The 20,280-nt window shown below is 48.9% G+C and overlaps 1 protein-coding gene and 1 long non-coding RNA gene across 6 annotated transcripts in view; one reads left to right on the top strand and one right to left on the bottom strand.

Annotated features, from left to right (window-relative positions):
- Positions 1 to 271: 271 nt before the first annotated feature.
- LOC142046542 (uncharacterized) lies at positions 272 to 15,218 on the bottom strand. Of its 2 annotated transcripts, none has more exons than XR_012655468.1 (3): positions 6,090 to 15,218; positions 4,067 to 4,267; positions 272 to 1,298 (listed from the first exon to the last, which is right to left on the bottom strand). It is a non-coding gene; the product is annotated as an uncharacterized LOC142046542 (long non-coding RNA). The 2 variants fall into 2 exon arrangements; XR_012655467.1 differs by having other exon boundaries at positions 272 to 1,798.
- The window catches only part of ZNF395 (zinc finger protein 395), a 47,602-nt gene continuing 29,774 nt past the window's right edge, over positions 2,453 to 20,280 (top strand). The window contains exons 1-3 of one of the 4 annotated variants that reach the window (XM_075063580.1): positions 4,275 to 4,358; positions 15,511 to 15,688; positions 17,184 to 17,441. In XM_075063580.1, the coding sequence (XP_074919681.1) occupies positions 17,193 to 17,441 (249 nt within the window). In that variant the 5' untranslated portion in view covers positions 4,275 to 4,358; positions 15,511 to 15,688; positions 17,184 to 17,192. Of the gene's footprint in view, positions 2,815 to 4,250; positions 4,359 to 15,510; positions 15,689 to 17,183; positions 17,442 to 20,280 lie in introns of those variants that run through there. The other 3 variants (XM_075063581.1, XM_032790519.2, XM_032790518.2) reach the window with 3 other exon arrangements.

Below are 20,280 nucleotides of genomic sequence, written 5' to 3' on the forward strand. Positions count from 1 at the left end.
CGCCCCTCCCTCCGTGAAAGCAATGGCAGACAATCATTTCGCACCAGTCACCAGGGTGATTAGAAGAGCACAGCAAGGCATGCTGCACATCAGAGAAGCTTTGAAAACCAGTTTAATAACTGGCCAGGCTTTGGTGTGACAGTTGCATGTGTTTCTCCTTGATGCAAACTCGCCCCCTTTGTTCATTTTAGTTCCCTGTAAGCCAACCACCCTCCCCACTTCGAAACAAAGAAACTATTGTTTTGAAACCATGCATTCTTTCTTTATTAATTAAAAAAAATTAGATAACTGACAAGGTAGCCCAGGTGGGGTGGAGGAGGAGGGAAGGACAAGGCCACATTGCTTATTGTAGCCACACTAAAAATCAAACTATTTGAATGACAGCCTTCTGTTGCTTGGGCCATCCTCTGGAGTGGCTTGATGCCTGGAGCCTCCCCTGCCGGGTTCTTGGGCATCTGGGCATCTGGGTGAGGAGGCTATGGCACATGGGAAGGAGGGTAGGCGGTTATACAGTGGATGCAGCGGGGGTCTGTGCTCTTGTTGGCTTTTGTGCAGCTCCAACAGACGCTTCATCATGTCCGTTGCTCCCCCAACAGATGCTTCATCATGTCCATTTGCTCCCCCATTAGCCTCAGCATCGCGTCCTGCTTCCGTTCTTCATGCTCACTTAATTCTTTCTTGGCCTCTGCTGTGCCCTATCAGTGTGGGAGGACTGCATGAGCTTGGAAAACATGTCATCGTGAGTGTGTTATTTTTGCCTTTTAATCTGCGATAACCTTAGGGATGGAGATGATAGGGGGAGCGTAGAAACATTCTACGCTCTATGATTCTGGGGGGGCTGCATGGTCACCTGTGCTGCTGAGTTCGCCAGGCTGACCAAATAGGAAATGCAATTCAAAAGTTCCCAGGGCTTTTCCTGTGTACCTGGCTAGTGCATTGGAGTTCAAAGTGCTGTCCAGAGTGGTCACAATGGAGCACTCTGGGATAGCTCCCGGAGGCCAACACCATCCATTTGCATCTGCACTACCCCAAATTTTACCCAGCAAAGTCAATTTTAGCACTACTCCCCTTACCGGGGAGGAGTACAGAAGTCAATTTTAAGAGCCCTTTAGGTCGATGGAATGGGGGTGGTTGTGTGGACGCAGTCATTTTTAAATCGACGTAACACAGCTAAATTCGACCTAACCCCGTAGTGTACAGCAGGCCTAAGTCGATGAGTTTGTCCCATTAAATTCAAATTGTCTTAAAGATGTAACAAAAAAGCCTCTAGTATCCAGGAGTCTGTGGCAGGGAAAGATCTGAAATTACAAACAGAAGCCCTTATCAATGGATTTGAGAAGGGTCAGAAATGGGGGACAGAAAAAGTCCTATCACAGAAGGCAGTTAAATTACAGAGTGGTCACAGAGATCTTAAATGCATTCCATGTCTCTTTTCTCATTAACGCAGCAGGCCAACCTGTGGCAGACTACAGTCCCCAGCATGCCCTCCTCCCTATTGATTTGGAGTAGCACAGAGCTAAATGGGTGTGGATTTTAGCATGCCAAACCTCGTCTTGATCCAAGCGGTCTGGAGCCGGTAGAGGGTCTGAGCTCGAGCATATAATGTTTGTGCTCTGTCTTGGTCCAACACAGAGCATGGCACGCTACGATCTGTGAATTTGTCGGCAGGCTGCCCATGTATTAAAGATGAGAGTTACTGCTGCAACTACTCTCATTTTATGTTAATTAGGTGCGTCCTTCAGCATCTGGCAGGCTGCCAACCTGTCCCCCTTAGTTAAGCAAAATGTGGACATTCTCCCTTAAAAAGAAAGACACATTCCAGCCAACACAGCATAGGAAGCAACAAAAAATATCAAGCGTGCTGCCAAACGCCACGCCTTCCCTGCCTCCCCCCACCCCACAGCCTTCCGAGCCAGAAGCGTTTGGGTAAACAGAGATATTCCTGCACGTTTTAGAGCCACATGGTGCTTTGCATGATGCCTGTGCAGGAGACCCGGAGACCCGGACAGCGGTCTATCGGGAAGCTAAGAAGGGGGGGCCTTAGGAGCTGCTGGACTGCAATCTGACAGCCACTGGGGCGGAAAGTTGGCCTCGAGCTGGTTCAGCTCCCCGGGGAGGGTGTGGAGAAATCGAGCCTCCCCCTCTAGTCCTGTCACCGAATTCCTTGGGGGGGGGTGTTGGACAGTGAGTGGTCCTTGTTTCCCTGCCAGCCACTGCATGGGGGGGATCTCACCAAAGGGGTGGCCACCCCCTTTAGTCTCCCTGCTCCTGGGAGCGGAGTGCGCGGCGGGGTGGGGAATCGGGCATGGAACAGCTTTCTGTCCCTCCCATCCCGTGGGAGCAGCAGAAATGGAGCGGCTGGGTGATTTCAAGCTGCTGGATGTAGGAAGTAAGGGGGGGGTTCGTGGGGATCGCCCCCCCCAGCTGCCATTCTGCCGGGTGCGCACCCCCTAAAAGCGGTGGCTGCCACGGCTTGGCTGTAGGGCCACAGGCGGAATGGTGCAGGACTAGCAGGGAGGAGCCAGGGGGAAGCCGCCGCAAGCTCGCCCCAGCCCCGCACTGTTTATTTTTTGCAGGCTTCGGTGGGGGCGTGTATTTAAAGGGAGCCGGGCAGCCAATGCGCGGGAAGGGGCTGAGCATGTGGGCAGCTTGTTTACACCAGACCTTCCCGAGGAGCTTTAACCCGGCCGGCAGCAGGCAAGAGGCAAAGCCCGGCGCTGGGAGCACGTGTGTGGCACGGGGGTGTCCCCCAGACGGTCAGCCCGAGGGATGGGCCAAGGAGCGCGGGGAGATTCCTAGAGGGCGCAGCTCACGGTAAATAATGCGGCGCAGTCTCGTCGGCAGGCGAGGCGCAGGCAGGTAACCATGGAACAAGGGGGGAAAGGGATCCCCCAGCTGGGAAGTGAAGATGCCCCAGGACTCCCAAGTTGGCCTTGTCCAAAGTCACATGGGCTGCTAAACCCAGAGCCGCACCTGCTCTGATGGAAGGGCACCACTGGCTGCATGGATGCCCAACTCTTTAATACAGGGGTGGCCCATGGAGACTGCTGGGCCCACCACCCAGGCTACTGGATCTCAGCATCTGTGCATCCATCTCCAACCTGATACCTGTGCTCTCAGGGGAGGGTTTTTCTGTTGAAAGAGGGAGGAACATGAAGTGTAACTCTGTCTCTGCAGACTGTGTTTGGCCCCAGGGCTGCACTTTGGCCAGCCCTGGCCTGGATCAGGGAATAGACAGCTTGGAAGGGAGGTGTGAGGATGAGTTTTCCAGGTCTCCCTCTCCTGTAGAAAGAAGTGACCAGCGGAGTGGCTTGAGCGGTGTCCAAGTATTTGAGAGTAACCATTATCGGGAATATGCAGGGGGGCTGCAACTATTTATATAGTGGGGGTGCCCAGAGCCATTGAACCGAACTGTAAACCCTGGATTTGATGGAAACCACTTCAAGCCACTGCCTATGGGAATAAGGGTGCAACAGCAGCATTGTTTTTCTTTGCAAGGAGAACTGTTGGGTTTTGGCTGCTCCTGTGTGCAAGAGACCCCACTTGTTTTTGTGTGCACCCCTGTGACTTTCCGTGGCTACCTAGGGTCTGTCCACACTTGTATAGCTTGCCATGCCAATAAAATAGGAACATATTGTATTACACGGTGTGGCTGCGTGTGTGTGTGTGTGTGTGTGTGTAGCAAATTATATGTATGCAGGCATGCTCAGATGAGACTGTATATATGTGTGATGGCATACAGCCATGTATATGCACTGTGTGTGTATGTATGCCTGCTGTACTGGGCCTTGAGTGTGATCCATGTAGTCGTGTGTGGGGGTGGATGTATACGTGCCTGTCCTGCTGCGATCTTGATCTTCAGAGGTGCTGAGCACCTATAATTCCAAATGAACCAAATGCAAACTAAAGATATTCAGCACCTCTGAAGATCCGGCCATGTGTATCTTTTTAGTTGTACGCCTCTGTCTGCACTGACAAGGCCTTGTGTGTGTGTGTGCATGTGTCCCTGTTTGCCTACAGCTGAGCGTCTCCCCGTTGGGAACGGGGTCTGTGTAGGTAGAGGTACCTGTGTGTTGCTGTTCTCTGCCTATCGCTGTCTCGGGGCGGGTGGCTGGTCGCGTTGTATCTGTGTGTGTGTGTCCGGTTCCTCTACCCTGGTGCATTTGGGCTCTGTAGCTGTGGTGTGTTGCCAGCGAAGTCCCTCGCAGTCCCTTCCCAGCCGGGACTCCAGGCCGGGGGCTCCCTGCAGCCGCGTACGTGAGGCAGCCTGTGCCGGGGACAAGGGGAGGGGGAAGGGGAAGGTTAATTTCAAAACAAGCCGAGCTCTGGAGGGAGCGAGTGCGTGAGTGGAGCGGGAGGTAAGCGCCGCGCGGCCGGGCAGGGGGGCGGCCCCTGGGATCGGGGAACTGCGGGGAGCTGCCCGCGGGGGGCGCGGGGGACCCTCTGCAAGCACAAGGCGGCGCGGGAAGGGAGCAAGGCGGAGAGGAGGCGCAGACCCGGCAGCGCAGGTTGCAGGGCACGAATCTGGGCGGCCGGAGGGGGTGTGTGCACGCTGGGAGTGCGACGGGCCGCCGCGTGCACGCCTTGATCCCCGTGCAATCACCCCGTGCACCCCGCGTTCCCCCCGCCCCGTGCAATCACCCCCTGAACTCCCTGTTCGCCGTGCAATCACCCCCTGTTCCCCGCGCCCCGTGTCCTCCCCGGGCCCCCCGCCGCGTGCAGCCGCCCCGTGCACCCCCTGGTTCTCTCCTCCCCGTGCAGCTGCCCGGTCCCCCCCGCTGCGTGCAGCCGCCTCGTGCACGCCCTGGTTCTCTCCTCCCCGTCCAGCCGCCCCGTGCAGCTGCCCGGTCCCCCCGCCGCGTGGAGCTGCCCCGTGCACCCCTGTCCCCCCCGTCGCATGCATCAGTGTCGTGTATCCCGACGTCCCCCCTATATGCACCAGTGCCGTGCACTCCTTATTTCCCCAGCCGCGTCGTGAACCCCTTGTTCCTGTATTGTCCCGCCGCACAACCGACCCGTGCGCCCCCATTCCCCGCTGCATGTAATGGCCCCTCTACCCCATTCCCATAGTTCTGCACTGCAAGCAACCGCCTCCGTCCCCAGCTGCACAGAATTTCCCCTGCACGCACCCCCAGTTCTCCCCGCCACATACAGCCTTATGCCTCGCTGCCTCCAACCTTCCCTTTTAGTCTCTATTTCCCTCGCCGGGTGCCACCGCGCCGGCCCCCCCCCCCCGCCATAGTCCCGTCCCGTCCCGTCAGCCTCCCTTGCACCTTCTGTTCCCATCTGTGTTCAGCTTCTCCATGCACCCTTAGTCCCTTTGCCCTCAACCCACTCTAGACCCTCTGTTCCCCTTGGTATACATCTGCCCCCTGCAACCCCATTCCCCCCACGTGGAGCTGTCCCATTTGTCTCCATTCCCTTGTGCACCCTGTTTCCTCTGTGTGTAACACACCGTGCATTCCCCTTCCCCCCTCCTGCACCCTTGTTCCCCTCTACATTCACCCCCCAGCTTCCTCCCTGGCACCTCTCTCAGTCCCCCTGTGCATCACCCCATTTCCTCCTGCATGTAGCACTGTCTAGGGATTCCTATTCCTCTTCTGTGCTGAGCTCCGTTTTCCTCTGTGCAAATCCTTGGAAACTCACATGTTTCTTGGAAGTATCCCCCTATTTCCCTCTGTGTATAACCCTCTTGCTTCCTTAGTGCCCGGCTGCATGTCACATCCAGTGTCCCTCCGCTTGTTAGCTCCTCAGCCCTCTGTGCATGCACCCGTTCCCTGTTCCTTTGCACACATGCCATGCCTCTGCTTGCACCTCTTCCCTCCGTACAGCACATGTCCCAGGGTCCTACCCCCTCCCTGCTGCACCCCTGCACCGGGTGCCTCCTTCTGGCTGCACTCTTGCCCCGTTTTATGCGTGCCCATTGCACGTGTGCCATACCCCGTACTCTGCTACACTCCTGGCCTGGTGCACACATGCCATGCCCCCCTCACTCTGCTACACTCCCCAGCCCTGTGCACACATGCCGCGCCTCCCCTTTCTGCTGCACTCCTGCCCTTGTGCACATGTGCCCCGCCCCTCTGCATCACCTCTGTTCCTGGAGCTTTAGAATACACACCACACCCTTGTCTCTGCCCTTTGCGTGCATTTTGCGCTTCTGTCCATGACTGTTTGTATGCCTTCCAGACTCATTCCAGCTTATCTGCATGCATGTCAATCCCTTGTACCCCACTGCCCTCTTTTGCATGCACTTCAGCGCCTTCCCCAGTGCTTCCCCAGTCCCCTGGCATGCAAACCACGCCTTCTCGCATATTTTTCTGTCTACCAGTTTGCAGGCATGCCACGCCCCCGTTCTGACATGCCACACCCCCTTCTGTTGCTCTCTTCTCTCCTGAATGATTGCCACACTCTTGCGCTGCCTCATTGCATGCATTCCACAATCCACCATACAGCCCGCCCCCTGTCTGGCTTTGCATGCCCCTCGCATTCCCATCCTCACCCTTTTGCAGGTGTGCCACAGCCCCTGCTGAAGACTCAACCCTGTCCTTTTGCAGGCATGTGCTGAGGGTATCAGATGGGAGTTTGCCAGCTGTAGGCTTGGTTTTGAGAAAGTAGCAAATCTCCACCTTTTCCTTTCCAGACTGTTACCGAAACCCCTTAGAGCTGGCTCTCTTTCTCAAATGCTAGCCAATGGCTGGTGTTGGTGGAGGGGCTTTCTTAGGGTGGTGGGGCTACTGCTGTTTTAGGGACAGCTTGGTGTATGTCTAGGTGTCTGAGTGTTTGTATAATATATCTTTACTGCCCAATTAAAAATTCTCTCTCCTCAAAATCCCTTTCTCTTCCATGAACTCAGCAGCAACACAGACACCCACACCAGAGTGAAATGGGCAAGATCATCACCCCCCACTCAGGCTTTTGTCCAAGCCCCAGTGGGAGGGCCAGAGACCCCTACCCACCCTAAACTAAGGCCAGAGGAAAAATGCAGCAGAGTATGAAATGCCAAGTCTGAAGTTTTCTGAAACCTCAGTGCATGAGATGGGTGGAGATAAGACTTGTCATAGTTGTTGTCAGTTTAGCCCCAGTTTTAACAGGATTCTCTGGCATCCTCCAAGCTGAGACAGTAAAAAGTGTTTCTAATCAGAAGGATTGCAACAGTATTTTAAAGACCATGAATGAATACAGGCTGCGTGGCTAAAATGCAGCCACCTCTGAGATGGAGGGCAGCAGGAAACATAGCAGGTTTTGAATATAGGCCCAAATCTTGCAACTGGCTCTAGGTGGACATCCACGACACATGCAACAGATTGCAGGATTGGGACCATAGTCTGTAAAGTGCTTTCTGATCCTTCTGGAGGAAAGGCACTGTATGAATGGGAGTTAGTGGAGTCAAGGAGACCGAAGTTATATATATTTTTCAGTGGGTCATAGAACCATTGCACTTTTGACCCCCTTATTCATGTTGAGTAACGTTTTACACCATGAGTAGTTCCATTGACTTCAGTGTAGTAAGATACTGCGTCATGTGAGCTAGGCTTTAGTGTATACTGATTGATATTTCCAAGATGATGAAACTTACAAACTTCTGTTTTTAAGAAACCAGGCAGTAGTCTATAGATTGTAAGCTCTCCGGGACAGGGGCTGCGGCTCTGTAATGTGCTTGTACAGTACCTCCCGCAGTACAGGAGGGGCTTTTAGTCACTTCTGTGATACAAATACTAATAGCTAGATTACTTTTCTGCTACATTTGGGTGTTCTGACTGGGGAGCATTAGTGGTTAGAATGTGGAACTGGGGACTAGTCCCATCTCTGCTGTGGATTTGCTGTGTGAATTTGGGCAAAGTGCTGCACCTCTGTGCCTCAGTTTCCCCACTTGTAAAATTGAGTGAATGATACTTCACCTTCTCTGTAAAGAGTTTTCAGACCCTAGTTAAGCACCTAAACATTGCTGTTATTTATTAGTACCTGAATCCAGTGTGGAAAGACTGAAGATGGACATCTTCCCCGCTGGTTGTTTAAAGCCGAACGTTGACAATTGCCTCCAAAGTGTATGCTCAATGTTCAAGAAATAATTCTGGATCTCTGCTGGTTCTCACCTGTATGAAGTGTGATTGCTAGCAGCTGATAGGCACTGTGTGCATTAACAGGCAGTGTTTCTACAGATCAGAGTCTAAGTGGTGGGCATCCAAGCAGAAGACACTGCGTTCCTAGTTCTGCCATGGGCTTGCTTTGTAACTGTGGGCAGGTCAGAGAGAAATTATATGTCTCTGTTTTTTCATCTGGAATATGGGGATAATGACCCCCACCTTGGTTAATTGCAGTTGCTGTATGTAAGAGGTAAGGTCTTTCAAATGCCATTGCTTTAGATTGTTTAGCCTCACTTTTTCAGAGCCGCGTTTGTGACTCTCCAGCACAAATCTGAACATTTCCCCTCTCAGAAGTGTTCTTGTTTCCCAGCATCTCAGCTGAGCTGCCATCAGAAACTTTCACATGGGTTTCCCCCTTGGTCTTCTAAGCCGAGGGTTCTCAGACTTTTGTACTGGTGACCCCTTTCACGGAGCAAGCCTCCAAGTGCGACCCCTGCTTATACATTAAAAACACTTTTTTGTATATATTTAACACCATTATAAATGCTGGATGCAAAGAGGGGTCTGGGGTGGAGGATGACAGCTCGTGACCCCCCCCATGTAATAACCTCACGACCCCCTGAGGGGTCCCGACCCCCAGTTTGAGAACCCCTGTTCTAAGTGGGGTGTGGCTCTCCACAGCAGTCAATCCTAATACCTTCTCCACTCACCCTGTAGCATTCAGCTGCAGCCCCTCAGCAGTTATCTTTTCAGCTGAGTAGCTGTGTTAGCATGTAAACTTCATAATCACAGGCCGTGCAGTATGGGACATGGAGCTGAAACAAGATCCATGTTTCAACGTACAGGGTCTACTGAAAGCAGATGTGGCGCTGGCGTTCCTGAGATCCCTACTCTTAAACTCTTTTGCAAGTGAAAAATACCCCAAGCCCCTCTCCTGGATCAGAGCCAGGTGCTGCACTGAAGGATTAGCACAAGTTAAGGGAACCTTGCAGTCCTGTTGGTTTCAGGAGTTGTTTGTTTGCATAGGGGAAATGAGCGGGACCTTTTAAAGTGGGAGAGGACTGGGCTTGGCCGGCAGTAAAACCTGCAGAGAAGGGTCGTGAATAGAATTTACAAGGTATTTGGAAAGAAATAAACTTTCTGGAGAGATACTGAAGTGTTAATTATATCCCAACGTTTCTTTGTACAGAGGAGTGAGGCTGGGCTGGTACAAGGGGAAGTCTTTAAACTGTCAAGCCCCTCAAACAGCATGGAATAAAATGCCACTTATAATCCAGAATCCACTGTTTGAACAGAGTTCTTGGCACTGACTATGTTTGAGTGCAAGTTATTGAAAGCAGGAGGCGTGGTCTGTGGGCTGACGCGTGGTCTAGTGGTAAACATGGAGTTGGGATAGACAGGCCTTACCACAGGCTTGCTGTGTGATCTGTTGCAAGTTTCTTTACCTCGTTCTGCCTCTGCTGCCCTGTCTGTAGAATGGGGAATAATGACACTCACCGATGGCACAGTAATGTTTGCAGGGGGTCAGATCTGTGAACTGAAGGCTATAGATCAAGATAGATAAATACACATTTGGATTGTTGCTACACAGCTTCCCTCTGCCTCAGGGAACGTGCATTTGTACCTCACAAAAGTCCCCTGATGTCCTATTTTTAAATGTCATGGTAAATTGGTGTGGGTGAGTGCCCAGTCTGGGAATATGGTTGGCTTAGTTGTAAGGCAAGAGAGTGATTCCCAAGAGCCCTGCCATTCTAGTAGCAATCAAGTGTGTTAAACGTACTTGCAAGTTAGTTTGGATCCCAAGGGATTTTGCTGAGGTTTTAAACAAGGGTGAGGAGAAGTCACCAAGGTGCTCCCAGAAGTGGTGCCAGGAAAATGGAAGGTGATGCTCTTCCCAGGGGCCTGGCGTGGTGTAGGGGGTGCTGTGCTCCTGGGAGCGCCTTTCTGATGAAAAAGGGCCTACCAGCTTTCAGCACTTGGCTTAGCAAAACCTGAGGTGCACATGCTTAAATTTAAGCATGTGAATAATCCCAGCAAAGCACTTGGAGCACCTACAAAGGGAAGTAAGTGGTTAAGGGCTTATCTGCACTTGAAACATACACCATCCATGTAGGTAATCCACCTCCCCGAGAGGTGGTGGCTAGGGTGACTGAAGAATTCTTCCATTGGGCTGGAGCTGTCTACACGAAGGCTGAGGTTGGCTTAACTACGTCACTCAGGGGTGTGGATTCATCACCCCCCTGAGTGCCATAGCTGGGTCAATCTAATTTTCTAGTGTAGACCAGCCCTATGTGTTTTGTTGAATCAGGACCTTAATTTTTTACAGATAAATAGCATGTTTCTTAAGAGTAGGGTGCTAGCCATAGTGTCCTGGTAACTGTATTCTGTCTGCTCTCCCTGAAATTCCCTGTATGGTTTCAATTGGATACAATATTCTTCTTCACTTCCTATTGGAAACACTTTTGTAGTGTTACTGTGGCTATTAAATAGTTGTTACTTTCTGCTTCAGAGGTGGATGCATTTCAGTAGTGGTTAAAGTGATCCTTATATAGAGCTCATAAAGCATCATGTATATCACATGGCTGTCCTTTTGAGATGAGAGATTTTTTGGGATCAGGGTCAGTTTGAAATTGTGATCACTGTGGCTAACGGGGTTCAGAGTGCTCCTTTTCCCCCCTGAAATTCTGTAACTGAAATGGTATGTAGGATACATGAGTGATGTATAAACTACATATAGCCATCACTGAAATGCGGCCATCTCTGGGGGAGAACTCCACAGCTATTTAACAGCACACTGCAACACCATGCAACAATTTAGGGCCAGAAATTAAAAAGAATGCTAAAGTCAAATGAAATTATATGGGGAATTTCAGTGACAGGAGGCAGAATATAGTTGCTGGAGGTGGTATTTAGGCAGGACACCATGGTTTAACACCCAAACTCTTTGGAAAAGCACATCGATCTTTAAAAACCAAAAGCTGCTAGGACCTTCGTTTTACTTCAGTCAGAAAGCTGTCACGTCCAACAGTATAGCAACCCCTAGAGGCATGCAGGTGCATTGCTTCAGTATAAAGTCATTTGGAATTCAAATCTACGTAGTGTGAGTTTGGGCAAGTCTCTTTGGGTTCGTCTGCACTGGAGCTGGGGGTGTGCCTCCTAGCCCAGGCAGACAGACGTGCTAGCTCTGCTTCAGCTAGCATGCTAAAAATAGCAGGGTGGGTGTTTCAGAACAGGCAGCACCTCAGACTAGTCACTCAAGTCCAAGCCTGCCAAACCGCGTGGGTCCAAGCCACCGTCTGTGTTGAGGTGTCCACACTGCTGTTTTTTTTTTTTTGTGCACTAGCTCAAGCAGGGCTAGTTCAGGTCAGGTTCTCTGTTCTGCCAAGGATGCTTTGCACAGGCAGCACAAAGTGGCCTGAAAGCAGCTGGTGGAGAATTCTCCCTGTGCAGGGGAACTCCTCGCTGATGAAGGCAGCCCTGCTGCCTATCCTTGACACAAGGAGAAAAAGAGGTGAGGCACGGGCAGGAGGGAGTGTGGTAAGTGGAGCAAAACTACATCCTGCCCTCCACTGGCATAAGTTAGGGTCTGCCCCTGTGCCGGTAGCTTCATCTGGCGGCTTGAAGCTGCCCGCCTCTACTCCATTCAAACACTCAGAATCTAGCGGATAAAGCATAGAAGTGTGTGTGTGGATTCCTGTGTTCTAAATCCAGTTGTGGCACTCACTCGTGTGTGACCTTGGTCTAATCACTCTGCTGCTCTGTGCCTCGGTTTCCCCATCTGTAAAATAGGGCACTGTGACTTTGTAATATGTTTTCAAGATGAAAAATACTCAGTATTACTGTAACACTGTTTACCCATGAACAGTGCATGTTGTTACAGCCTTTGCTGTCATTGGTTCTTTATGTGTAAACTTGGAAAGTCTGCCTTCCCTTGGCATGAATTCTCCTTGCTCTTAGGAAAATCCATATTTTTAGACAGAAGAACTTGCAAATCTAAAAGAATAGGAAAAGCCAGACAGAGAAGTTTTCTTGTTACATGCAGCAGCAGTCAAAAGGGAAAATCCATCACAGCCTGTTTTCAAGGGAGGGGGAATCATTTTAGAAAAAAGCTTAAGAAAAATTACTGTGAACATATTAATATTACCAAGAGATAAGAAAAATGTTCCTAATGGTGCTTTAACTAAACAAAGTGGAGTGGTAAGACGTGGCTACTTCATTAATAACCCAATATTCCACGTGTTTTATTGAGTCCCTTATGGGATTCTTGTGAGGTGAGCAAGGCTTATGGGTGAAGGAACTCCATCACAGAGAAGCTAAGTGACATTCCCAAGGTTACATAGCAAGTCAGTGTCAGAGCCGGAATTAGATTCTTGGAGTTCCTGGATCCCCATCCTGTGCTTTGACCACTACAGTATGCTCCCTTCTCTTCCCCCATCTCAGAGCTTTTTGTAACTCTTTCTCCTTTTTTATTTTCTTTCCTCCTCTCATCTGTTCTCTTAAGTTCTAAAGGCACAACCCTGAGAGATGTAATTTTTTTAATTGCTTTTATTTTTCTTGAATTCTAGATTCCCCTCACCTTTTATGATTATTAAATACATTTAAATTGTTGAGCCAACATTGCCTTACAGGGAGGAGGCAGTAATGACACAGTTTAGATTTAATTAAACTTTTTGAGGATTTGATCATGTTCCCACTGAAGGCTGTGGCCAAAATTCCTATTGACTTCAAGGGGAACGGTGTGAATCTATGTGAAAGAATAAGCATTTGACCATGGATTTAAAACTACAGTTGCATTAAAACACTGATTCTCCCTCTGCACACTGAGACCAAGCCACCTGTTTCGGTGGTGTGGGAGGATAGTTGGAATTCTGTGTCCTAGTCTGACTAGAGTCTTGGCCAAGGTGCCAAATTCATTGGGACTTGAGGGCCAAGCATTGTGTTTAATTATGGTCTGTGGTCCATGATGCACATCCAAAATAACATTTACCACAATGCAGAGGGAATCTTCTCTGGCCTGTGTTATACAGGAGGTCAGACTAGATGATCCCTTCTAGCGTTAGCCTCTAGGAATCTGTGCATGCCCACTGGTGTTAGTGGCTGGTTTTGCACAGAGATCAAGAGAAGAAACGGCCTTTAGGAGGGAACTAAACATTTAGTTATTGATTATAGTTCAGTGCCTGAATGCTGCATTCATCATCAGGGAGAGAATCTACTGGACTGGCCGCACACAATGAGCGTGTGAGCAGGGAACCCCACCCTGGAAAACACGTCTGGCTGAAAAGCCTGTTCCTCCCTTGTAGGGAAGGGAGAGGAAAGGAATTTCTAAAGGGTTCAGAAGTGCCAGCCCTAATGTGATGTTTTAGGAGGTGATCGTTTCTCTCTTGATGGGTCTGGTGAGTGCTCGCCTTACAGAGTGTCTGCAGTTCTGGGCACCACCAGGCCAGAAAAATGTTGGCAAATGGGTGGGAATTCAGGGAAGAGCAGCAGAAGTGGTCACTGGGGCTGGGGAGGTCGAAAGGGTGAAGTATGTGTCTTCTGGCAATATAGAGGTACGTAACTGCAAACCCCAAGGATTTACTCAGGTCGGACCGAGGGGATATAACTAGGAGGAGTGGGCTGGAAATTAGAACAGGAAAATTTAGGCTGAATATCCCCAAACTTCCATAGATTCATGGCTTATAAGGCCAGAAGGGATCTTTGTGATCAGCTAGTCTGACCTCTATAACACAGGCCTGCAGAGCAAAGCTCCATAGGCCTGTGGAATAGGCTCCATAAGGAAGAGGTGGAAGCCCCATTGCACAAGTCATTTAAAACTAGACTGGACAAAGATACTGGAGGGGCCCGCCCTGCCTAGGCAGTGAGTGTGCAGGTGAACTTTGCCATCACTCATTTCCATGGTTCTCTTGACGCGGTGGTTTGAGACTGCTGCGTGTGTCCTCTGGGCTGTCTGGCTGCCATCTTAACCATGTGGGTGAGTGGAAGCACCAAAGGCTAAAAAAAATAACAAGTGTTGCCTGGGGGAAATGGAACCTTAGACCAGGAACACACAAGTGAGAGTGAGATGAGGTAATAGAGCTAAGCGGGGAGTGGCACATTCGGGCACAGTTCTGGAGTCCTGGGCTGGAATCTGGATTCCTTGAGCAATAAAATGGATCTTCGATATCCTGAGAGACGACTTCGTTGCACATCATGAGTTTATCAGTCTCATGTGGCACCACTGTCTCCCTGTGCCCAGGACTGGCAAGTGGATGTTGCGGAATTGAGGAGAGCCCTTGACTGAGGTGCTTTGGCAGAGTCTCTTTTGGAGGGCTGGGTCTGGAATCGCAAGGGGGCTGCAAGTGGTGTGTGGGAAGCCTTCCTAGCTGTTCCCTACATGATGTTTGGCTCTGCAGGGCCAGAGAGATTGCTGGGCCATAACTGTGAACAGCGATGATGTCAGTTTGGAAGATCCATCTGGGGACACCGTTTCGGAGTGCGGGGGGCACCCACAGGAATGTTACAGGTTAATCACAGGTTCAGATGGGAGGAATCTGATCAGAGGTGGCTGTTAGAAAACTGTGGTTTGCAGCAAATGTGCGTAACGTGTAGTCGGAGGAACTTTGGATTCTCCTGTCTATTTTCTAAGCTTGAAATGTTCTTGCCTTGCTGGGCTTCCCTGTTAGGAATTGTAAAGCACCGTCTGGATGCATTATGTGGCTTTGGATTGTTGTTGAACCCCCAAGGGGCTTTGTCTGTAAATGTTTGTATCTGGCAGGTGATAAAGCTGGGGTGTCGGGAGTTGCCTTGAATGGACTCTAGAACCTGATTTAGTGGCAGCTGAACTGACAGCCAGGGTAAAACCTCTTAGCCCACTGATCAGATACTGCGGCAACTGACTAATGTCCTCAGAGCAAACCAGAGCTGTCTGCTGGAGCTGTAAACTTGCCTGTGGTGCATTCCCATTAGTCCCTGAGGCCATGGCTACACTGGTGCTTTACAGCGCTGCAACTTTGGTGCTCAGGGGTATGAAAAAAACACCCCCCTGAGCGCTGCAAGATACAGCGCTGTAAAGCCTCAGTGTAAACAGTGCCGCAGCTGCACCCGTAGAGGATGTGGAGTATGTGCGGCAGCGCTTTGAAGTTGCAAGTGTAGCCATACCCTGACAGTGTAATTGGTTTACAAGTGTCTCTACTGATCTTCCTGGGTTGGCAGCCACCCAAAGAGACTGACGTGTAATGATCATTGTGACCAAAGCATGGGCTCCCGCTCCTGGTTTAATGAGATAAATTGGTGCTTGCAGTCCAGTGCTCATAGGGCACCACACAGTACCATACCCATTGATGTTGTATCAGCCCTCGTGTGTGTCCCTGCGGTGATATACATGTTTGTGCTGCTCAGCCCTGATGTGCACCCTTCCGATAATAATATTTATAGTGTTTTTCGTCAGTAGATCTCGGAGCACTTCACGGTCTTTAATATGTGGATCCTCACAACAGCCTGTGAGGCAGGGCAGCATTTTTGTGGATGGAGAAACTGAGGCACAGAGTGGCTAGTTGACTCGCTCACTGTCACGCAGGAAGTCTGTGGTGGAGCAGAGAACTGAACTCAGGTCTCACAAGTCCTAGGTTAGTGCTCTAACAGTGGATTGATTTAAATCACTGACTTTAATAATGATTTAAATCAGCAAACAGAAAACCTTGGTTTAAATCAATAATTTTAATCTTGTTTTGTATTGGTACTTTTTAGTTAATTTCCTAAAGAAAGGTTGATTCCCATTTCTTAGTAACCATTAAAACATGTTGATTTGCAATTGACTATAGCTTTTACACTTAATTTGGTGGTGCTTTTTGCTAACCAGACAATACACTGTATCTATACACATTTATTTAAGCAGTTATATAACTTATGTTTATTCAGAGTCTTAAAATAGTTAGAAAATTGTTGAATGACGCATTTCTGCTTGGATTAATTTTTTACTTGTAATTTATGTCGGGCTCTGTTTGGGTGGAAATTAAAATTCAATTAAATGTACAGAAACATTTTAAAAAAGTATTTGTTAGTTAAATACAGCTACCTTTGATATGCTGATAGATAAGACAAAACGTTTATCAAAATGTGTTTTGAATATAAAACTACAGAGGTATTTTCTGTAGGTAGTGAATTGAATTGATTGTAGGTCACAAAATCCTTCAGAATTTTAGAACTAGTAGGTCTCATCCTCTTACACCTCGCTTTTGTTCATAGATTGGAAGTAGAAAAACAAGCTTTCCTGCTTTTTCAACTCTCAAGCGGTTTCTTAACTTGGACGGAACTAGTGGAATAAAGTGAGAGGACTCTATTCTCTTGCTGCACCTGCAGAAGACGCTACTGTTGTCAAAACCTGATTTAGCACTTGAAACTCCGGTTCCAGGTGCTTAATCAGTGGACTGGCCACCAGTCCAGTAGTTTCTCTTTCTTTAAAAATTTACAGCAGATGTCCTGCTTGACAGTATTTTTTTAATTCATGTAAATGATTTTAATAGATTTATGGTAAGTTTAGGGTTTGTCACAATTTCAAATAAGTTTTAAAAAAAAAAAAAAAGCTTGATTTACTTAAATAAATCTGATTCCCCCCTCTCCCCCCCAAAGTACTTGATTTTTATCCACTCTGTGCTCTAACCATGGGACCGCCTTCCACTGTGTGCAGGAGGGCAGGGAAGCAAAGTCTGTCTAGGCTCAATGTAGAGGTCGAGAAATAATAGCGAGGAGGTGGGATGTGATTTTTTTCAAAAGGCTGTGAAAAATGATGAGCTGTGACGAGTGCCTTGTGTGGAGGCTTCGTTCCTTCCAGCCAAAGATCTCAAAGCACTTTCCATTTGGCGTGTGGTCAGTGGTGTTACCTCCATTTTACAGATGGGGAGACTGAATCACAGAGAGGCTGGGACGTGGCCAGGGGGGCTCAGTGAGAATCCCATCAGAACCAGTCATGGAAATGAGGCCTCCTGACTCCCAGCCCTAGACATTGCTGCTAGAGGAGCTCAGGGGCACTCTTAGCCCAGTACCTTTCACCAGTGCTCCAGATGCAGAGCAGTTTGTGTTTTGCACTGGAGGTAATAGCACCTGTCTGTTTGTCCTTTACAGTGTGTCAAGATGGCGAGTGTGCTGTCCAGGCGCCTGGGGAAGCGCTCCCTGCTGGGCGCCCGCGTTTCCACGCCCAGCTCCTTGGCAGACAGGATGCTGGGGACGGCCCAAATCCCCACGTTGCAGGCGGAGCTCAGCAGAGTGTCTTCCCACCTGGCTTCGTATGAGGGTGGTCGGTGCAAGGAGCAGGGAGAGGAGAGCAGCATGATGCCCAGCTTCCCAAACCTGAACCGCTTACAGCTCCACCCAGGACAAAGAGTACGTAAAGAGGCTGTTTGTACAGTGCTGACCAGCAGTGTTAATCCCTTGAACCTGGGTGCAGTCCTCTGTGGGTCTGGCTTCACTGCAGAGCTAGCCTGGGCTGTAGCCGAGATGTTACCTTCCCTCTTCCATCCACACAGAAGAACCTCTGGCCCTGGCTTGGGGGTGCTCTAAGCACAAGCGAGCAGGCATCGCTGACGGTGGGTTAGGCTTGAGCTAGCATTTCACTTTCCAACCTGGCAACCCACCGTCTATGCAGTCCAAACATGGGCTTGCCAGGTTGCTGTTAGTCCTCCAGTCTTATCCCACGATGTCACCTGGGCTGTACTTTCTTGTTGAACTCCTCCCTTATTCGGCACTGGGTCTTAGCTCCCTCACCCTCACCCTCCTTGCCTGTTCCAGTTCTGCTGTACCTCCAGCATTTGGACAGAGGTGCCGCAGGTCAAGAAATCCATTTCCCATGCTGCCAGTTGGCCAGAAGCTGTGACCAGCCTTCTGGTAACGCTGTGGTGTGATCCCAGTAAGACCCATTGGGGCACTATCGCACGGGAGCCCAGGAAGGACAGACAAGTTCTCCCACAATAGGTGAATGAATTCATAGGGTTGGCCAGTTTAATGCACCTGTGAGATCCATGGGATATCCTGTTAGAAAATCCAGCCCAGTACGTGGGCTAGCACAGCACCATTGTGGATGCAGCTGCATGGATCTGACACAGGTAGGTCTTTGCAGGGGGGACACTCCACCAGGACGAGGCTATCTCTGCAGTGAAGACATGCCCTCAGTGGTTCAGGGGATGGGAAATGGGATCAAAGTGTCTGACTGCATTAGTTCAGGGATTACCATTGAGTGGCTGGCTCAAATCTGGCCTCGCTTTGTAATTACTGAGTCATTAGCGTCTGCTAGCTGTTGGGTTAGCCAGTGTGGAATGAGTTTAGCGAGTTCCCAGTGGACACACGTCTCCATCAGCAGCTCAGTGGGTACCAACTGGCTTCTTTTTGTAGCCAAGCGGTCCGGCTATATTCACCTCTTGGACCAGATCCTCTGTTCCACTTAGGACTAAATCAAGAATTACCTCTCCTCTGATGGGTCCCAGGACTAGCTGTGCCAAGAAGCAGTCATTTAAGGTGCCAAGAAACTTTATCTCTGAATCCCGTCCTGTAAGAGCCAGGGTCACAGACCTGTCTTCCTTTTCTCTCTTGGATAAGGAGGAAGCACAGCTCTGGAGTGTCTTGCCCTGCCCAGGCTGAATACCCTCCACCCTGAAGTGTAGAATCAAATGAAGTAAAAGTCGTAAATGTGTCAAACTGTACTATAGAATCCCTATGGACAGAAATTCCATGCTCTAATAATAAGAATATAGCACTAGGGATATATTACCAACCGCCTGACCAGGATGGTGATAGTGACTGTGAAAAGTTCAGGGAGATTAGAGATGCTATTAAAATAAAAAACTCAATAATAATGGGGGATTTCAATTATCCCCATATTGACTGGGTACATGTCACCTCAGCACGGGATGCAGAGATACAGTTTCTTGACACCTTAAATAACTGCTTCTTGGTGCAGCTGGTCCTGGAACCCACCAGAGGAGAGGCAGTTCTTGATTTAGTCCTAAGTCGAGCACAGGATCTGGTTCAAGAGGTGAATACAGCTGGACCACTTGGTAGTGGTGGCCATAATATAATTAAATTTAATATCCATGCAGTGGGGAAAACACTACAGTGGTCCAACACTGTAGCATTTAATTTTAGAAAGGGGAACTACACAAAAATGAGGTTAGTTAAACAGAAATTAAAGGTTACAGCTCCAAAAGTGAAATCCCTGCAAGCCGTGTGGAAACTTTTTAAAGACTCCATAATAAAGGCTCCACTTAAATGTATTCCCCAAATTAAAAAACATAGTAAGAACCAAAAAAGAGCCACTGTGGCTAAACAAAGTAAAAGAAGCAGTGAGAGGCAAAAAGTCATTCTTTAAAAAGTGGAAGTTAAATCCTAGTGAGAAGAATAGAAAGGAGCATAAACTCTGGCAGATGAAGTGTAAAAATATAATTAGGAAGGCCAAAAAAGAATTTGAGGAACAGTTAGCCAAAGAATCAAAAAGTAATAGGATTTTTTTTTTTTTTTTAAGTACATCAGAAGTAGGAAGCCTGCTCAACAACCTGTGGGGCCACTGGAAGATCGAGATGCTAAAGTAGCACTCAAGGACGATAAGGCCATTGTGGAGAAACTAAATTAATTATTTTCATTGGTCTTTACATCTGAGGATGTGAGGGAGATTCCCAAACCTGAGCCATTCTTTTTAGGTGATAGATCTGAGGAACTGTCCCAGATTGAGGTGTCATTGGAGGATGTTTTGGAATAAATTGATAAATTAAATAGCAAGAAGTCACCAGGACCAGATGGTACCACCCAGGAGTTCTGAAGGAACTCAAATGTGAAATTGCAGAACTACTAACTGTAGTCTGTAACCTATCATTTAAATCAGCTTTTGTACCAGATGACTGGAGGATAGATAATAAAGAACAATATTGTCAGACACATAGATGAGCATAATTTGTTGAGGAAGAGTCAACATGGTTTTAGTAAAGGGAAATCATGCCTCACCAATCTACTAGAATTCTTTAAGCGGGGTCAAGAAGCATGTGGACCAAGGGGATCCAGTGGATATAGTGTACTTAGATGTTCAGAAAGCCTTTGACAAGTCCCTCACCAAATACTCTTAAGCAAAATAAGCTGCCACGGGATAAGAGAGAAGGTCCTCTCATGGATTGGGAACTGGTTAGAAGAAAGGAAACAAAGGATAGGTATAAATGGTCAGTTTTCATAATCGGGAGAG

This window comes from Chelonoidis abingdonii, chromosome 3, assembly GCF_003597395.2.
Source record: "Chelonoidis abingdonii isolate Lonesome George chromosome 3, CheloAbing_2.0, whole genome shotgun sequence".
Classification (NCBI taxonomy): Eukaryota; Metazoa; Chordata; order Testudines; family Testudinidae; genus Chelonoidis; species Chelonoidis abingdonii.